Raw genomic sequence first — 18,225 nt, forward strand, 5'->3', positions numbered from 1 at the left:
TGTACTGCTGAATATCAGGCAAAAACACATGCATACGTAGACGGCTTCCTGATCTATCACCGGGCGCTGCTACATATGAAAGCTATTACCTTTCCCTGAGCCTGGCTACACATCAAAACAGACAAACAGACGCATGCACAGCAATTATTTGTGTAACAATGGCAGCAGCAACCATGCTACGTGTACACCGGGCTAGAGCTAGACTGCATTGTGCATCATGGATTTTACAAATCGCATGCGTAGCGTAGGCATGGACTGACCTGTTTGTCGTGTGTCAATAGCAACTCCATGAGTGCTGCTGATCGCACCGTATCCATTGTAGGCACAATGATATCTGAGTACCGCTTTGGATCAACAACCACGTCTGGCAAACCCTCCATCCAGCCCACCCAGGATACCTAGACACAAGAATATCAAAGCCGATATAATAACATGACATCATCGTGCACACTATGACATCATGCTGTGCACACTATGATGTCATCATTCTGTACTCACTACTCACCTACATGTCCGGTTAATATGCGGCATGATTATCTCATCGACTCCTTTGCGTTGTCATCCTACAGATATCAAACTGAATGGCCCGCAAGACTTACGGATCTTACAAGAGCACAGTGAGACCATCTTGGGAAGCACAACCTATGCTATGCGCCTCAAGTACAACCCAGCGATTATTCGGCCATTACAACAACATTCAGACAGCGTGCATACCTTCTTTTTCTTCTTCTTTTTGGCATCGTCATCGTCATCATCATCACCAGCAACTTTGCTCACACCCAGGTCATCAATCTGATAGTCGTAAACAAGACCCTCCTCTGGAAACGGCAGAGCAACCTGCAGACATTGTACAGAATCGTGACTCAAGCACATGCTGGTGTAGACAATGATTGTATTGGGAAAGCTGCCATATGTGATGGCCTTGGGCAGTAAGGCAGCAGTCAGCACTTTGACCAAACAAAACGTCAAAAGCAACTGAAAGGGAAACAGCTCATGGCATCATTTGCAGTAGACACAGCTATCCAGGGTATATGCTGGGGTTTTCCCCCGGCATGGCATCACCATCCATGCTAAACGATGGTTTGTCCGGGCATGTCTGCTGGTCACTACCAGTGACTACCAGTGCTTTACTAGCTAGCTCTAATCAGTCATGGATGCTACAAACTCTCCAAATCAGCAGCTTGTAACAATGACAGTACTGTTTGTAAGCACTGACCCAAACACTCCCCCCGTCTAGCAAACACAGTGTTACTCCCTACTCACATTGTTTTCTTTCATCTTCTCACGCAGACACTTGTCTAACTTGCACCGGCCATCTTCATCACAACTACCGCCGATGCCCCACACCAGAGCAAAGAAGAACCACGGTTCAATTAGCTTGGCTATGAGAGATTGCTTCTCCGATGTGACTTCCACGGTTTTGGCACTGCCTCCGAGCTGAAACCAACAAAGAGATCAACTTCTGAAATCAAGCACAGCTGCTGGCATCAGCTTGTCAGCTCTTCACATTCAACAGTACTTAGAGAGTATACACATGTCCCAGGCTCGGAGATATTCATAATAACCATCGCAGCAGGCTCTTGATATCAAACATCACATCACGGTCTGGGATTTTTAAAAAATTGACTCCTTATCGTAAGGTCACATACGTCCACGTTACCTGCTTCTTTGGAGGTGCAAATGGTGCAAAGAAGCAGTCCAGGATACGCATCATACTGCCACACAGGTTGCTATCCACGGAGGGAACATACTCCTTGGCGTTCTCACGGAGAAAGTCAACACATGGCTGCATGCAAGACAGAAGAACAAGCAGAGAAACACAAACGCAACTATCACACATTATGCTAAGAAGTTGTTGGTAAGGTCCTGGCTATACGTAAGGCACAGTTGTTGGTAAGGTCCTGACTATACGTAAGGCACAGTTGTTGGTAAGGTCCTGGCTATACGTAAGGCTGTCTCAGCAAATTAACATGTCTTGTATTCTCACACTCACCTCCATGTATGTGTCAAAGAGCTTGCTCAATTGGTCTGCATAGCCAGTGAGAGCCTTGGGCAGCCTCTTCAGCCAGCACTCGACAAACGGCTGCAGTCCAAGAATGCTGGGTTCAAGGTAGACCATGCCACAGCGACTGACCGTAGCTGGACTGGCCACCGCTAGATCCTGCACTTCAAACATCATTGTCATCACCTGTGCGGGCAGCAGATCGGCATTGAAGGACACGTCCACGTGAGAGAATGAACACGTGAGAGAATGATATGCCGGGGCATAGAGGTAGCAGTACTCGTAAAGCCATATGTGATGCAAGTATGAATGGGTTAGTTCGTGTAGCTATATGTGATGCAAGTATGAATGGGTTAGTTCGTGTAGCTATACTAGGCAAACCAACATGCTTGCGCAAACATCCAGGCACACTATCAGTGGACATAAAAAGGAGAGCAATAATAGCATTCTGCGTGTGCCACTGTTTCAATGCACCAGCTGCTAAATGCACAGCGCTATCTTCTATATGTATGTTGTGCGTTACCTCAGAGAGTTTGATGATCTCTCCACTGCTAAGGCAGAGTTTCTTGTTGTCGTCCAGTACAGTGTTCATGTTCTCAATCCACACAGCATCCACTGGACCATCAAACATGTACCACTTCTTGTCCTCGTCCTGGGCTGAAGCTCCCCAGCGAATGAGGGATGAGAGAATGCCGTCCGTCCTTCATGCACACACAGGAACAGACCAGGTACAGACCAGGTAGGATCAATCAATCCAAACTCATCACTTCAATCATGCACTTAATCAGTTTGCTGCAGAGAACCGTGACCCAGCATGTCTGGACATGGCTGAAAGTGTGTATACATGTAGGCTTAGTCCAGTATCTACTGGTAACACATGGTTGCTATCATTGATGGTTACTACCAGTTGATCATCCTATTGGAACTCGCTCTGTACTCATATCATGCGGCACACCATCTTGCAACGTTTAGCTACGCTAAAGCAGAGGACAGTTTACACACTCAATCAGATTGTGCTGGCAATCTCACCATTCATGGGTCAGTAAGTCAAACTCTCCATACAGCTGACCCATGGTGATGGACTTCGGGTTGACTACAAACGTGTGAGTTTCCGTAAACTCATATCCAGTCGGTGCCACTTGTCCTTTGAGTGCAGACAGAGCTTTCTTCAGCACGCGATAGCACTGCCAATATGAGTAAACAAGATAGAGAAATGCCAGCAGCAGAACTGACCGGTCATAAACGACACAGGCTCCCAGCAACACCACTGTGCAACACACCACACATGCCACCAGCAATAGTATGTAATACACCACACTGGAAGCCCATACTGGGAGTGCTATCCAGTAGAATACCAATAGCAGCGCACATCAGTACACACCAGTACACATCAGTACACATCAGTACACATCAGTACACATCAGTACACATCAGTACACATCAGTACACACCAGTACACACCAGTACACACCAGTACACATCAGTACACATCAGTACATATCAGTACACATCAGTACATATCAGTACACATCAGTACACATCAGTGCACATCAGTACACATCAGTACAGTGCAGAACCTCCCATAACACCACTAACACCCATACATTCTTGGGCTCCTATAGCAGGGCTTCTCAACGGGGTCATTGATTGTTCCCATGTTGGGAGAACCCTGACGTGCACCAAACTAAGACCTCTCCAAAACATATCATGAAAGTCATTACTAGTGTACTACAATACTGCTAGACGTCAATCCGCTCACAACACCTGCAGCAGTGTAAGTATAATTATTACGTCGATTACGGTGTAAGATGATTTTTGTCATGTTTACTTTCTCCAAACTGTCTCCCCTTGCGGCAACGTCACTCTATGCCTACTGTCAAACGGTACAGAAGCAGATCTCACAATTCAGGGCCTTTCAGGCTTCAAAGTGCGCCTCCTTATATGAAGCAATACGATGGAAAATCAGCAACTAAGTACCTGCGTCTTTCCAGATCCAGTAGGTCCGACCAACATCAGTCCATGTCTGACAACTGTAGTCTCGTACAGCTGAATGCACTTAGTGATGAAATCTACAAATCCAAACACAGAGGGATAAATTCATTGGTTTCAGGGAAAACACCTTCATTCTTCTCAAAAACGCAATACACTGCAATGCATGGCATACAATGCAATGCATGGCATTCAATATTGGGTAGGGAAACATAGATGCAGCAGTCCAGTAGTCCATATAAGGTCTGGGCATTCAACCAGGCAAAAGTGCCTAACAAGACCCAGTCATAGTATGCTGAGAGGCCATTGCTCTTTCCAGTCTAGACTAGAGCATCATTCGCCGGCATGCATCCACTTACTGTCAACATCCTTCAGTCCAGAGTTGATGGTACATGTTCGAATGGACGCCTCCAAGTCTCCATAATCGATTGGCTGCTCCCTGCACAAAGACACAGCAGTCGTATTTGAAGTAACTGTTAGTAACAGCTAGTCACTAGGTGCAGCACAACGATCACAGACTGACCGTGAGCAAATCACAGACTGACAGTGATCAACAAAGAGATTCCCTGCAACGTGATTTAGCCTGAATTACAGTGTAGGCGACCCGGTGGACACAACAGAGATTGGGTGACCCAACTTCGGTTGGAGAGGCAAAGGTGACAAGGAAGAGGCGATATGTCCACTATGTCGAGCCTATTGAAGTAGGGTGTCTCCAACATTTCCTGCCCCAGAACCACCTGTGAGCTACCTTCACCGTATTCAGCAGCTTCCAATAAGATTGTGAATGGATAGAGAGAGAGAGAGAGAGAGAGAGAGAGAGAGAGAGAGAGAGAGAGAGAGAGAGAGAGAGAGAGAGAGAGAGAGAGAGAGAGAGAGAGAGAGAGAGAGAGAGAGAGAGAGAGAGAGAGAGAGAGAGGGGGTGAGGGGGAGGGAGGGAGTGAGGGAGAGGCAGATGGAGAGGCAGAGGCAGAGGCAGAGGGAGAGGGAAAGGGAGAGGGAGAGGGAGAGGGAGAGGGAGAGGGAGAGGGAGAGGGAGAGGGAGAGGGAGAGGGAGGGAGAGAGTTTCGCAAAGCAGCAGTACGCATTTAAGCATTGTGAATCTCTTCTTGACTGTCTGGTCTTGCTTGACTTGAGCATGGTGCTATACCACTCACTTTATTTGTGGGAAGAGATCAGAGACAATGCCGTTGAAGAGCTTCAGATCATCTTGCAGGAACTTGGGTACGTTGACATCTCGAATAGCACGTAGGACAATCAGTTCCTGCAAAGCAACCAGCCAGAACACGGCTCAAAGTACCCAGACACTACCTGAAACACCACATGTCTTGGATCAATCCTGCCAACACAAGCCAACACCTCCCAAGTGTAGTATTGTTTCTTCTTCAGTCCAAAACAACAAGAGTCCAGAGTCAAACCATGCACAGCAACTAAAAGCCGCGAAGTCCGTTTCACGCGCGCGCGGGAAACGGCACATGCTACATGCATAACATCACGATGTACTACTACTACTACATGCATCATGAATGTCTGGAGTGGCCAAGGAATGCCACAGCGCGTAGGAACACGTGAACACTACATCTCTCCCAAGCACAGATGAAAAAACGTAGGGTGAAAAGTGGAAAACTGAAAACTGAAAACACGAGGCATGGATAAATGACTTGATGTCAGGCTGTTCCTCTCCCTATGCTACAGATAGAAAAGGCGGAGCAGGTAAACAGTCACACAAAGGATAAAAGGGAAAAAACTGAAGCCAGTCTGAGATTCAGGGTGGACTTGATGCACACATACATCAGGTGGCGCGTGCTGTTTGGACATATTTGTGGACCGCCTTGGCCGAGCGCGGTGGCTGCTGACGCCGCCGGTGGGGCAGGTGTGGTGTTGTCGGTGGTGGCGGCGGTGGCGGCGGGGTAGGTAGTGGAGGCTCGGGCGACGGAGGATGAACCACGATAGCGGGAGCCGGCTTCGTAAATGACACATGCCTAGAGACCCGCTGGCCTGTGACTGGATGGGTGATGACCACGGTGGAGCCCGTCATCTCGTCCACAGTCCATGGGTTTGGATCCCAGATTGAGTCGAGCTTGTTGTGCTGCCGTTCGTTCTTGCGCAGAACTTGTTGACCCGGCTTGAGGGTGATGGTCGAAGCCGGTTGCGCACTGCGATGGTGGTTCGCCGCCTCGCATTGGCGGGCGCGGAACGCATGCTCCTTGTTCGCCGTGACGGTCGCATCTGGTGCTGGGGCCGTGCACAGGCTGGGGAGAGTGTCCCGGATGCTGCGGCCGAACATGATGGTAGCTGGCGGCAGGCCTGTGGCGGGGTGGGGAGTGGTGCGGTATGCGAGTAGCCACTCGTCAAGTGCAGCACGCAAATCTCGGCCATCCAGTTGGGCAGCACGGAGGACCTTGCCGATCGTGCGGTTCATCCGCTCCACTGCACCATTGGCTTGGGGCCAGAGAGGAGGCGTGCAACGGTGAGCGATGCCCATCTGGGCCAGGAAACGGTTGAACTCCGCCGAGCGGAACTGGGGGCCGTTGTCAGAGACCACTTCTTCTGGCAGGCCGAATGCTGCGAACGCACTGCGGAGCACTGCAAGTACGCCAGCTGTAGCGGGAGTGGAGTTGAACACGTGAGTGACTGGGTAGCGACTCAGTTGGTCCACCGCAACCAAGAGTGTGCTTCCGCCTGGCAAGGGGCCATACAGGTCGACAAACACCCGTTGCCATGGCGCCGTCGATGGTGGGGTCGGTGTGGATTCCGGCCTGTATGGGCCTGTTGGCGTGTTTGCCTGACAGGAGAGGCATTGGCGGCAGAGGGATTCCGCAGCGGACGTCATGCCAGGCCACCAGACTTTCGTGTACAGTCGTTGCTTGGTCCGTGTCATGCCTTGGTGGCCGGAGTGGGCCAGTTGAAGTGTCCGCTCTCGGAGAGACAGTGGAATCACCAGACGATGGTCCTTGAGCAGGAGACCGTCGGCGGCGGAGAGTTCATGCCTTTGCGTGAAGAAAGGGCGGATGTCCACTGCCTTGTCGTCCCACATGCCCGTCTGCAGTGACAGCAGCACGGCCTGGAGCGTTGAGTCTGCTCGAGTTGCGCCTTGGATGTCGGACAAGAGGAGGGCGTTGGGAACAGAGGACTGCGCGATGGCATTGATATAGGCGGTGTCCTCCTCCTCACCAACATTCGGCAGGGGAGGATGTGGCTGAGGGTGACGACTCAAGACGTCTGCTGGGTTGGAAGGGCCAGGTTCATACACCAGCTTGAAGTGGAGGTCTTGGACCTTGAGAGCCATCCGTTCAATGCGGGGTGGAGGTCGTGAAGACGGGTGAAGCAGCTGTAGAAGGGGCTTGTGGTCGGTGTGGACCGTGAAGCCGGGGTCGCCGCTGAGGAAATGGGAGAAGCGCAAGCAGCCGTACTTCACACCGAGGGCTTCGCGTTCCGTTTGCGAATAACGCTGCTCAGTGGGGGTCAGGCTGCGGCTTGCGAATGCGACTGGTTTCAGCTCGGAGTGATCCTGGACGACTGCTTCAGGAGACTGGCAGAGAATGGCGCCAAGGCCAACGGGTGAGGCATCGACGTAAAGGTGAGTGTGTTTGGTACGGTCGAAGTAGGCGAGGGCCCGATCAGCTGCTATGTCGGCTTTGATGGCATCGAATGCTGCCTGAGCCTCGGGTGACCAATCCCACTGCTGACCCTTGCCAAGGAGTTTCCGCAGGGGTGCCGTCTTGGTGGCCATGTCGGGGATGTAATGGCGCATGAATGTCGCCAAACCCAGGAAACTCTTGATATCGGAAGCTGACTTGGGTGTGGCGAAAACAGCAATGCTCTCTTTGTGGTGTGGTGCAGCCTGAGTGCCCCGGCGACTGTAGATAGTCGACATGAAGGCCAGGCGGGTTTGGCGAAACTGGCACTTCGCCAGGTTGAGGGTAACATTGTGGGCACGTAGGCGTTGCAGGCAGGCGTGCAGGCGCTCATCGTGGACTTGGGCCGTCTCGCCGTAGATGAATATATTGTCGTGCACGCTGCGAACACCTGGGAGACCCGCGAGGACACGGTCCATGGTCCGCTGGAGGATCTCAGACGCTGAAGCCAACCCCATGGCGAGTCGCTTGCACCGCATTAGGCCGAGGGGCGTGTGGAACACGGTGAAAAGACGGGAAGACTCGGCCAGTGAGATCTGGTGGAAGGCCTTGTTCATATCCAACTCGGTGAACACGGTGGCCCCTGGCATGTCGGAAGTAATCTCCTCGAGCGTGGGGATGGGATGGCGTTCCCGTGCCGCAACGGCATTGACATCACGGAAATCCTGCGTGAGGCGCACTTTGCCCTTGCGCTTCGGCACGACCACCATTCGGGCAACCCATGGGGTGGGGCCAGTGGCAGGCTCGATGACATCCAATGCGAGCTGCTCATGGAGCTCAGCGAGTGCGTCCTCCTGGAGGTGGACAGCCACTTTGGATGGTGCGTGAGCGACAGGGCGGGCGTTGCCATCTACGTAGATATGGGCTTCTACGTCGTTGATGCAGCCGAGGCCCTGGAAGCGGTCGTGGTACTCAGCAAGGTCGTCTGGCAGTTGCGGACTTTCGATGCTGTGGACCAGCTGGATGAGGCCAAAATGCATGGCGGTCTCGCGGCCAACGATAGCAGCGGTACGTGGCGCGTGTGCGACAACGAGGAATGTTGCCATCGAACTCATGGTAGCGGAGGAAACACAGAGGGTGATGCTACCCAGAAGAGGAAGAGGTGAAGTTGAGCCGTAAGCAAAGATTTGCACATCCGTTTGCTGAAGTGCTGCACCAGGGGCAACCTTTGCCAGGTCATCAGTATTGATGATATTGTGACTGGCACCACTATCAACCAAGACAGTCAGGGGTATGCCGTTGACGTGCACGGTGCGCCGAGCATCCTCACGGCAGGGTGCCGTAGATGGGCGAGGCGGAGAGTCGGTAGAAAACAGCTCTGCGCCAATCTCTAAAGAATGAATGGCATGGTGGCCGCTGTTGACAGCGTGCTGGTCAGAGTGTTGGTGGGGACGGCGTTCCCTGAACGTGCGGGCCTGGATGGCGGAGTCCGAGGCGCGGCATGCCGCAGCGAAATGGTTTGGCTTGCCACAGCGGCTACAGAACTGGCCCTTGGCAGTGTCACATGTGGCATGGCCTGGCTTTCCACACCGGTAGCAGGTCAGACCGGATGAGGTAGACTGTGGACACTGGGCTTGGGGCTGGCGTGCAGCTGCGTAGCCGTGGCGCTGTGACCCTGAGAGGGCATCCACATGGGCAGGCTGGGGTGCTGCTGACGCCAGGGAAGCGACGTGGGCGTCCTGCTGTGAAGCCACTGAAGAGCCCAGAGAGGCGTCCTTGATGGCGAGTACATGGGTGATGCTGGCCTCATACGCGCGGGCTGCTTTCAGAGCTTTGTCGGAGTCGAGGCCATCGATCTCCAGCAATTTTCGCCGAAGGGCGTCGGACTTGCAGCCGATGATCAGCTGGTCCAAGACAGCCAATTTCTCCGCGGCTGTATCCGGGAAGCCGCTGCGTTTCACGTGGTCGCCCAAACGACAACAGAAACCCTCCATAGTCTCGTTCGGCTGTTGACGAAGCTGACGGAAATTGAACCTGAGGAGCGTTTTGTTTTGGTGTTTATCGAACTCGTCCTGCAATGCTTTGGCGAGGTCGTCGAATGTTGCCCCTGTGTTGCTGAGAGTGGGCACGAGTTGCTGGATGTCGTCTCCTCCCAGGTACTGGAGTAGCCCACGCTGTTGGTCGTCATCGCCAATTTTGGACGCAGCAAGATAAAGTTTGAAACTCCGTGTCCAGGCGGGCCAGCGCGTGGCGGCATCGTAGAGGGAGACATAAATAGGAAAAGGTCCAGGGGGCGGAATGGCGGGTGGTCGGTCACCCATGCTCGCCGCGGAGGAACGAAATAGCTCGCAGCGCCAATGTAGTATTGTTTCTTCTTCAGTCCAAAACAACAAGAGTCCAGAGTCAAACCATGCACAGCAACTAAAAGCCGCGAAGTCCGTTTCACGCGCGCGCGGGAAACGGCACATGCTACATGCATAACATCACGATGTACTACTACTACTACATGCATCATGAATGTCTGGAGTGGCCAAGGAATGCCACAGCGCGTAGGAACACGTGAACACTACACCAAGGGTCTCCAATACCCTGGTGAAAGGCAGTGTATGCGCTGCACCCATCCACAGCCTATACATGTACAGGTACAAGTAAAGCAAAGTTCACACACCCTCGTTACCACCGGGTATATAGTTGTGTTAAGAAACACCACCAGCTTAGAGAAGTTTCCCTAGTTCCAGGCCACCACCGTGTCTGATTATGCCAAGGTGGCAGATGCAGCGCCTGAGAGCGAGGATGAGATGGTAAGCTCTCAATCAGTGCCCGGCAAGGGGGCAATCGTTAGCTGCAGCCACATTACCCTCACTCCGAGTAGCGAGTGCCCAGTTGACCGTGGGTGTGCCGGTATAGACGTGATCAACCCAGCCACATGCCAACCACTCACCTCATCCATGTCTTGGTTAGCTCTCTTCAGATTGCCAGCGGCCGATATGACAGTTTTCACAGCTCTCATACCGAAATCATAGTGATCCTATGCACAAAAAAGAAACAGGCACAAAAAGTACAGTTCCATCAGTGTTCGACACCGAGATTTGGGCAACATGATAGCACCAGGCAATGATGACACTGCAGCAACAAAACTTATCTCAAGATAGTGGAGAAGACAAATGAACAACACACCTGTCGACCCTTATCAACTTACCTGAGAGCTGAGCTGTTCCGATGACAGCTTGAATGTGGTGGTGATCTTTTTGGACATGACACGGGCGTCGGAGAATCCAAACGAGAAGAGCATGATTTCTGCTATCATAGCGTAGTCTGGCACCATCATAGCCACCGGACGGAACAATGCCTACAATCGCACATGTATGTGTGCATGTGTGCGTGCATATGGATGTGAAAGTGAGAGAAAGAGAGTACATTCAGCAGGCAAATATATCAAGTTCCCAAACCTACATCATTGCAAAAGGAGAATGCTAGCAATGGCGTACACTAACATCGTCCGGGAATTGTCGAAACAGTTTCTGTAACACCTACTGTGACCTAAGGGTGATCGTGATGTATTTGCATTAGGGGTGAAACGGTTCGGGTAAGGAAGTGATGTATTTGCATTAGGGGTGAAACGGTTCGGGTAAGGAAGTGATGTATTTGCATTAGGGGTGAAACGGTTCGGGTAAGGAAGTGATGTATTTGCATTAGGGTGAAACGGTTCGGGTAAGGAAGTGATGTATTTGCATTAGGGGTGAAACGGTTCGGGTAAGGAAGTGATGTATTTCCATTAGGGGTGAAACGGTTCGGGTAAGGAAGTGATGTATTTGCATTAGGGGTGAAACGGTTCGGGTAAGGAAGTGATGTATTTGCATTAGGGGTGAAACGGTTCGGGTAAGGAACCGGTTTTGAAACCGCCAGCTGAAAAGAATCGGGTACCCGTTCCGTCAAATTTCGAACCGAAACTCGAAAAATTTCGTTCTCTTACAAATGCATGTACGCGTCAAGTCTACTAATATGGTACCTTACGATCATCGCTCTTCCAAGGACCAAAGGGTTCCCCTGGTCATTATCTTCTTCGCACATGGACTCTCCGATGTCTCGCTCTTGTTCGTAAACATGTTTTCAAAAACAATTGTTGTCACGAACGCATTTTGTCGGTCTGGAGAAAAGAGTACATGGAACCGATACCCGCACCGTGGAAAACTATGCCCGAACAAGAAAAACATGGAACCGTTTCACCCCTAATTTGCATGTGTGGACTGTACATGTACATCATAGTTGAGATGCAACTATCAGCCAACGTCACAGGCATGTGCTTGAACCGCCCAAAGCATCACAGTGCGAGTTAACGCATGTTGCTCACAGAAATCAACATTCACTTCCCCGTGTGCCGAACTAAAGCTGATGAATTTCGGCTAGTTGATAACAAGGTTATCATGATTTCCACAACCTGAAACATTAGGAGGATTCACCGGCAACAGTACTTTGCAACACAGTCACTGGATTTCTGTGTTTGGACTCTTCTGAGAAAAAAAAATGATCGAAGGGCATTTAACCTTCGATGGCCTATGAAGAAGAAGAAACACTGCATTTGGAAAAGTACAGTTCGGTTGACATGCCCCATACCTTCAAATTGTCCGGCAGTTCAGTGCGTCCTGCATATCCAGGATTCATGGTGATGAAGACAGCACACGATGCCTTCAAACCGATGTCAACTCCTTCAAACAGGAACCGGTCCAGCTGAAAATCACAATACACGGGTGAAGACGTCAAGGATAGGACTTAAGTTCAAACATACCCGGAAGCTACAAAGGATGACCCCCCCCCCCCGGAAGCAACTCAGGATGAACCCCCCCCCCCCGGAAGCTACCGAGGATATGCATTGCACATATGTTCTCTTTATCGCCCATTAACTACATAATCCTACATGTATATCAAATGGGTACATGCAGCCTGCACCGTGAATCATTAGAACTTGATGAGTGGGGAGAAAAAATACATGAACAGACTCCAGACAATCATATCACCCATGAGCGCTCAGGCTCTTCACACTGCTTTTCAAATTGTCATACAAGTTACGTGGAATGTACATGTACACGATCACAGCTCAGCCCTAGCCACACTAGTCAGGACAGCTAATACTATAGCAGCAGAACACGGTATAATACCCTCTGTTGCTGAGCGAGCTGAATGGTTGTGATCTGCTGAGCAACGACGGACAACACTTCGATGTCGATTCGGTTGAACTCGTCGAAGCAGGCCCAAGCACCAGCGCTAGCCAGTCCCTTGAAGAACTTTCCCATTGCCATAAAGTCAAGTTGGTCAGAGCAGTTGAACACAACACACTGGATAGCCATGGCCTTGGCAAGATCCTGCAAGTGCACACAGCAATTTACAAGACTACCTGTCAATCCAACCCACACAGCAGAATGCTCTCTGTAGACGTTAACACCCATATCCTACAGTCATATCCTACAGTCATATCCTACAGTCATGATAGCTACTTGCTGAAAGAATGTCACTGTGGCTGCTGAAGACCAGATCGTAATGAATGTTGTGTCTGTGGAGTTTTCAGTAAAAGAATACTTGTTTCAATAAACGGCCTAAAGGTCATGCAATAGAATAGATTGGCGACTATTGGCAACAGCACTTTAATCACAAAACATCCCGGATGTACGCTATGACACACCTTAGTTGTCTCTGTCTTGCCTGTTCCTGCAGGACCAGCTGGAGCTCCACCAAACTTGAGATGCAGAGCGCCGGTTAGTGTCAAATAGCACCGATCAGTCAGTGGTGTGATGACGAGCCGACCGGAGTTACCCAGGTACTCGTAGCCATACTCAAACTCTGCATTGACGGCGCGCGTGAACAGATTGTTCTCTACCCAGTAGTACCTGTAAAATACAACCAATACAAGCAATATAGGCAGCACACATCACATGCACCAGGACAGGCAGCACACATCACATGCAACCAATACAAGCAGCACACATCATTGTAGAGCACCGCCGCACCAGCATATGGATGACAGTATGACACTCGTACATGGCATAGTACAGTATGATAGTACGACACTACGTAGCTACATGGCTACATGGCATAGCACAGTCCATTATGTGCAACCACATGGTACAGCCAGACACAACTCACGAGAAACTTGCTTGAAACAGTCTTCTTGAGTTAAATCTAGATTCTAGGACTTTGTTACCAATGACTGCTGCACCAGCTACAAAATATTCTCAAAACACCTGCAACAGAATGTGCGGCTGAATACGGCAGAGTCCTGTTTTCAGAACCAGATGTTCCTGGAGTAGCACCGTACAGTCCCCGTGAATCAGTGCGTTTTTAAACATAGTATCAAGAAACAAACTTGAGGGTAGCAGATGCATGTTGTACCAGTGTGCACAGACTGCGAAGCTGCTCTGATTTACTCGGTATTCAGAGACATGGCATGTGTACCTCAATTGACTGATCCATTCGAAGTCATTGACGTTCTTCACGTCTTCGCCGACCATCTTGGCACAGACGTCCCTGGAGTGAACCTCGATGACAATGAGCGCTGACATGATTGAGCGCTGCATACGAGTCAGGTTGCCTCTCACCAAGGCCACCAGGTCAGCCAGCTACAGAAGATGAATCATACAAGCAAGACACAAGTCAGTGTTGACCCTTTTCCGCACCGTAAATGATGTCAGAACTCCACCAGTATCCTCATTAGCGTTGGTGCCGAGAACATACTTAGAAATTGTGAACAACATCACTCTCTCAGCACAGTAAACTGCTAGAAAGCATGAAACATTAAAGCACTGGTATCAATCCATCCGTGAAACAGTGTATGTCGTAGTCGGTTCCGCACTCCACACCGCATACCTGGTTGTCCAGGTTCATCTTGCTCGCCGCAAGCTCATCGGCTTCGATGGCCGCGGTCACGTCTGATGTCCAAAACGTCTGACAGCCAGCAATGGCAATCTGACCTGGCCATTGTAGCACCCACTCTGTTCGTGGTGTCTACGGTCACATTAACACCACACAAAGAGACAATGATAGAGACTGTTGCAAGTTGTCAACACACACACGCACGCGCACGCGTGCACACACACACACATACCTATCTAGAGTCTGATTTAGATCACCTCAGAACTTCAGATGATGTGGGATTGTTTCGCACCCATTGCCGTCAGGCGAAATTACTGGTCAGTCGGCGTCACGCATTTTTCACAAAAATTTGTGTTTCACCTGCTGGGAGAGTATGCGTGTACTCGAGTCTCATCCTGAGCACGTTTTTTTCTTCTTTTTTTCAGCTCCAGTATAGCTGTATTTTTCATTGCAAAGCCGTCCTCGATTGTTGTGTTCGTTGTTCAAACGAAGTGGACATTCAATCATGAAGGCAGAGGACATAGGAGCCTGATTGGAGTTTCTCGTGGCATAGGACGCCCACACAGAGACACTTTGGGATTTTCTGAATATAAAATACCGTACGCACGATGCTGAGATCAATTTGTGCGATATCAAATTGTTTGTGATCTACCACATCGAGCAGAACGGGATCCAAACACAAGCTTACCGACGGTTAGGCTGCCGACCTGACTGGACAAATGATCCCTGGCTTCACCAGACGCCAGACGTCGGACACCATGTCCTTTGCCGCGACGTCCATCTCCAAAAAGAACTCCATCTTCGTCGTGAAAAGGCTTGAAATACTCAATATTCAACCGAGATTCGCGGTCTCACCCTTTCTCAGATCGAATCATTTTTTGTTGTAGCAGTTGCAGGGCAGATCCCCGCCACTACTTCAACAGAAGATGGCTCCAAAGCATGCCTGGAACAAGCCATATCGAGGTTGCAAGGCACCCCTCTCAGCACTTTTTTTGAAGAAATTCGAAATTTCAATGGTGGAAGATATACTATGAAGAGAATTTCAAAAAGTATATTTCGCGGAGCGATCGCTCAACCTACGTCATTCAAACTTTGCAGGATGGTTTAGACGTACATGCTAGGCATGGAACCACAGAAGATGATATCATAGCTGACACACAGAGTCACACACACAGCAGATTCGTGTGCACAGATACTAAATTAGTGGACGTCGTCATCTTCTTCCCGCTGATCTCAAATGTACGATGACGTACTATTTCGCCTGACGAGGTCTCCTCGTTACAATACCGGAACAAAGCGGGGAATTACAGCGATGTGTGTCATTTCCACAATCATCCAGCAAATACACAGCACGGGACTGGCTACATCAGCTGAGTGCACAGTAAGAACCTGGACTACGTACCACTGGATATGCCTCCAGAGCACGGCGTAGGATGTCATTCAAGCTTGCACGCATGACACGCTCGACTTCCAGCAGCCAGTCTTCCACATTGCCCGTTGGATACAGCTCCTCGCTGAACGGCACCTTCTCACCGTCGCTACTGAACATCTCTGTGATCTTCAGATCCTCTAGGAAGGTAAGCTGAAGTGGCACGCAACATAAGTCAGCAGCAGTTGGCAGGAGAAGTGGGTATAGACAGAGGACACGCCCGATCAATTCAAAACCATCTGCACACACATGTAGCACATGCAGATGTGACTTGCTCGGCATATTACCTGAAACGCCATGCCGACCCCAGCAACCCCGAAAGAGCACTCCAACGCTCATCTACCTGTACAAGTACACCGGATAGCTAACTCTCATCTTCCGGTGTGTAGTATAATATGATAGCTAAGCAACAAGCCCTTCAAAGCATGACAGGCTCACCTTGGCTATGTTCTCAAAGCACTTCCTCAAGTGAGGCTGAACAGCAGTAGGATCCTTGGTCTGCGATAGAATCTCCAACAGCTCATCATCGGAGAGGAAGTAGAAGCGCGGGAATGCGGAGCGCTTCGTCTCCAAGTATTCACTCAGTCCCTTCTGGACCTGATCCAGAAGACGGTTGCACTCACGCAGACTCTCTAGAAGAGTGTTGTCCGGACACAGAACAATGACCTGCAGGCAAAACAGGAAAGAAAAGAAAAGAAAGTATCTGCAATCAAGCTTTAACCCTTTAACCGTCATATAAATTTCACCCATTGAAACGCCGAACGAAATTTCAACTTTGCCAGGTCATAACTTTAGTTGTACTCACTCGATTTTTATAATCTTGGGCTCGTTAGAAAGCTCTGGACGAGACCAGCACGATGATACCACACTCTTCGCCTCAGCAGTCACACAACCAGCGCTGGAACGCAGCGACGTCGTCTCAACGCCAGGCATGCAAATGACAAGTTCAAAACTCCGCCATGGCTGTCTCCTTCATCGTAGAGTTCAAATTTTTTTTGAGAGATCGAGCATTTCGTGAGGAATACGTTGGTCGCGAGCAACAGTCACAAAGCGCGTGAAGAAATGGGGAAATCCCGTGACGACGTCAGCCGCGCGCCCAGCGCAGCGGAAGTGACAAGCGTGCAGTACTCAGAGCTTGATAACTCTGCTCCACTACATCGTAGCTCAACGCGGATTTCTGCAATGGAAAGCCTGGAAAATTCGCGACCGAATCGATAGTAAATTTTCTATCGTGGGTAAAAAATCATTCCAGCGCGAGTATTTCAAATGATGGGTCGAATTCGACCCACAAATGTATGGTCTGACGGTTAAAGGGTTAATGATAGCTTGCACGTCCTGCCGGCAGGACCATCATACACAGATATGTTGTACGGGCCTGCGTTCTATCCTTTACCCAAAACTTGACCCTAAACTGTTGCTAAGTGACTGATGGATGAATCGACAAATTATAGAGGTGCTCCTCCAAGGCATATTTGTGAAACTCCATGACAACAGCCCATGGCAACAGCGGAAGTGGAGTATGGAATTTCGTACACTGTTGTCATGGAAAGCTGAGAAAGACCGTAAGGGTTCTTCATTTCCAGTACGCCATGGACAAAATTCACTTTAGACATAGTTGCTAGCGCACCAAGCGGAGCAAGTGGGACCATTTCGACAATTGTTAAAACTGCACATATGCAGAGCACTGGACCGGCATAGTCTTGCATTTATGCTCCATTGCTTTGAGTCACAAAGACCTCAGTTCAACAATTTTTGGCAAGAAAATTCTTCGCCAATAGCACTTTTGGAGAGCAATTTCTTGGGTCCGTCGGTAGGACGCCATGAGTGCTAACACTGAGGAAATGGGTTATTGAGCGATCTCCTGGTCATGGAGTGGAGTGTAAAACACAGACTAATGATGATATGGTCCACTGAAGCAAGGTGATAAACACATTCAGTACTGCTGTCAACACGCAGCTTACCCTTGGTTCTTCTTTAGCCCTGCTCATGACCTTGCGCCACATGCGATCCATCGTCTGATAGCGCTTGCCTTCGACCGGCAGCTGGCGCATAATGTCATCAGAGCTGAAGATTGGCTCCAGATAGAGCCAGGAACGCTGACAGGCCACCCACTCGTCCATGACATCCTACAGTCATAGCACATACCAGCAGTATCAGAACAAGTTGTTGTTACTGTCACACTAAATAGAACCAACCAACCAACCAAAACCCAACCGACGCTGACAGTATTCATTCGTGAATACTACCAATGCAACCATTTTGAATGTAGAGTAGTAGCCAAGTGCCATGCCGAGGTTGCCAGTGGACATGCAGAATACAAACCTGGACTAGAGATGTTGTATCAAGGAGTGTGTTCAGCAACGCTG

The 18,225-nt window shown here is 50.1% G+C and overlaps 1 protein-coding gene across 1 annotated transcript in view; it reads right to left on the reverse strand.

The window, feature by feature from the left end:
• Positions 1–18,225, reverse strand: part of LOC135825737 (dynein axonemal heavy chain 1-like) — a 100,324-nt gene that overhangs the window by 32,327 nt on the left and 49,772 nt on the right. Inside the window, exons 22-41 of the mRNA XM_065338362.1 lie at positions 17,821–17,985; positions 16,298–16,525; positions 15,833–16,012; positions 14,425–14,562; positions 14,014–14,177; positions 13,244–13,448; positions 12,723–12,926; positions 12,181–12,294; positions 10,766–10,915; positions 10,508–10,594; positions 5,146–5,252; positions 4,351–4,430; positions 3,980–4,071; positions 3,032–3,186; positions 2,526–2,703; positions 1,994–2,188; positions 1,661–1,786; positions 1,264–1,437; positions 715–837; positions 261–398 (exon numbers count right to left, since the gene is read on the reverse strand). Of these exons, the coding sequence (XP_065194434.1) occupies positions 261–398; positions 715–837; positions 1,264–1,437; positions 1,661–1,786; positions 1,994–2,188; positions 2,526–2,703; positions 3,032–3,186; positions 3,980–4,071; positions 4,351–4,430; positions 5,146–5,252; positions 10,508–10,594; positions 10,766–10,915; positions 12,181–12,294; positions 12,723–12,926; positions 13,244–13,448; positions 14,014–14,177; positions 14,425–14,562; positions 15,833–16,012; positions 16,298–16,525; positions 17,821–17,985 (3,003 nt within the window). The remainder of the gene's footprint in view (positions 1–260; positions 399–714; positions 838–1,263; positions 1,438–1,660; positions 1,787–1,993; positions 2,189–2,525; positions 2,704–3,031; positions 3,187–3,979; positions 4,072–4,350; positions 4,431–5,145; positions 5,253–10,507; positions 10,595–10,765; positions 10,916–12,180; positions 12,295–12,722; positions 12,927–13,243; positions 13,449–14,013; positions 14,178–14,424; positions 14,563–15,832; positions 16,013–16,297; positions 16,526–17,820; positions 17,986–18,225) is intronic.

Source organism: Sycon ciliatum, chromosome 1, assembly GCF_964019385.1.
Source record: "Sycon ciliatum chromosome 1, ocSycCili1.1, whole genome shotgun sequence".
NCBI lineage: Eukaryota > Metazoa > Porifera > Calcarea > Leucosolenida > Sycettidae > Sycon > Sycon ciliatum.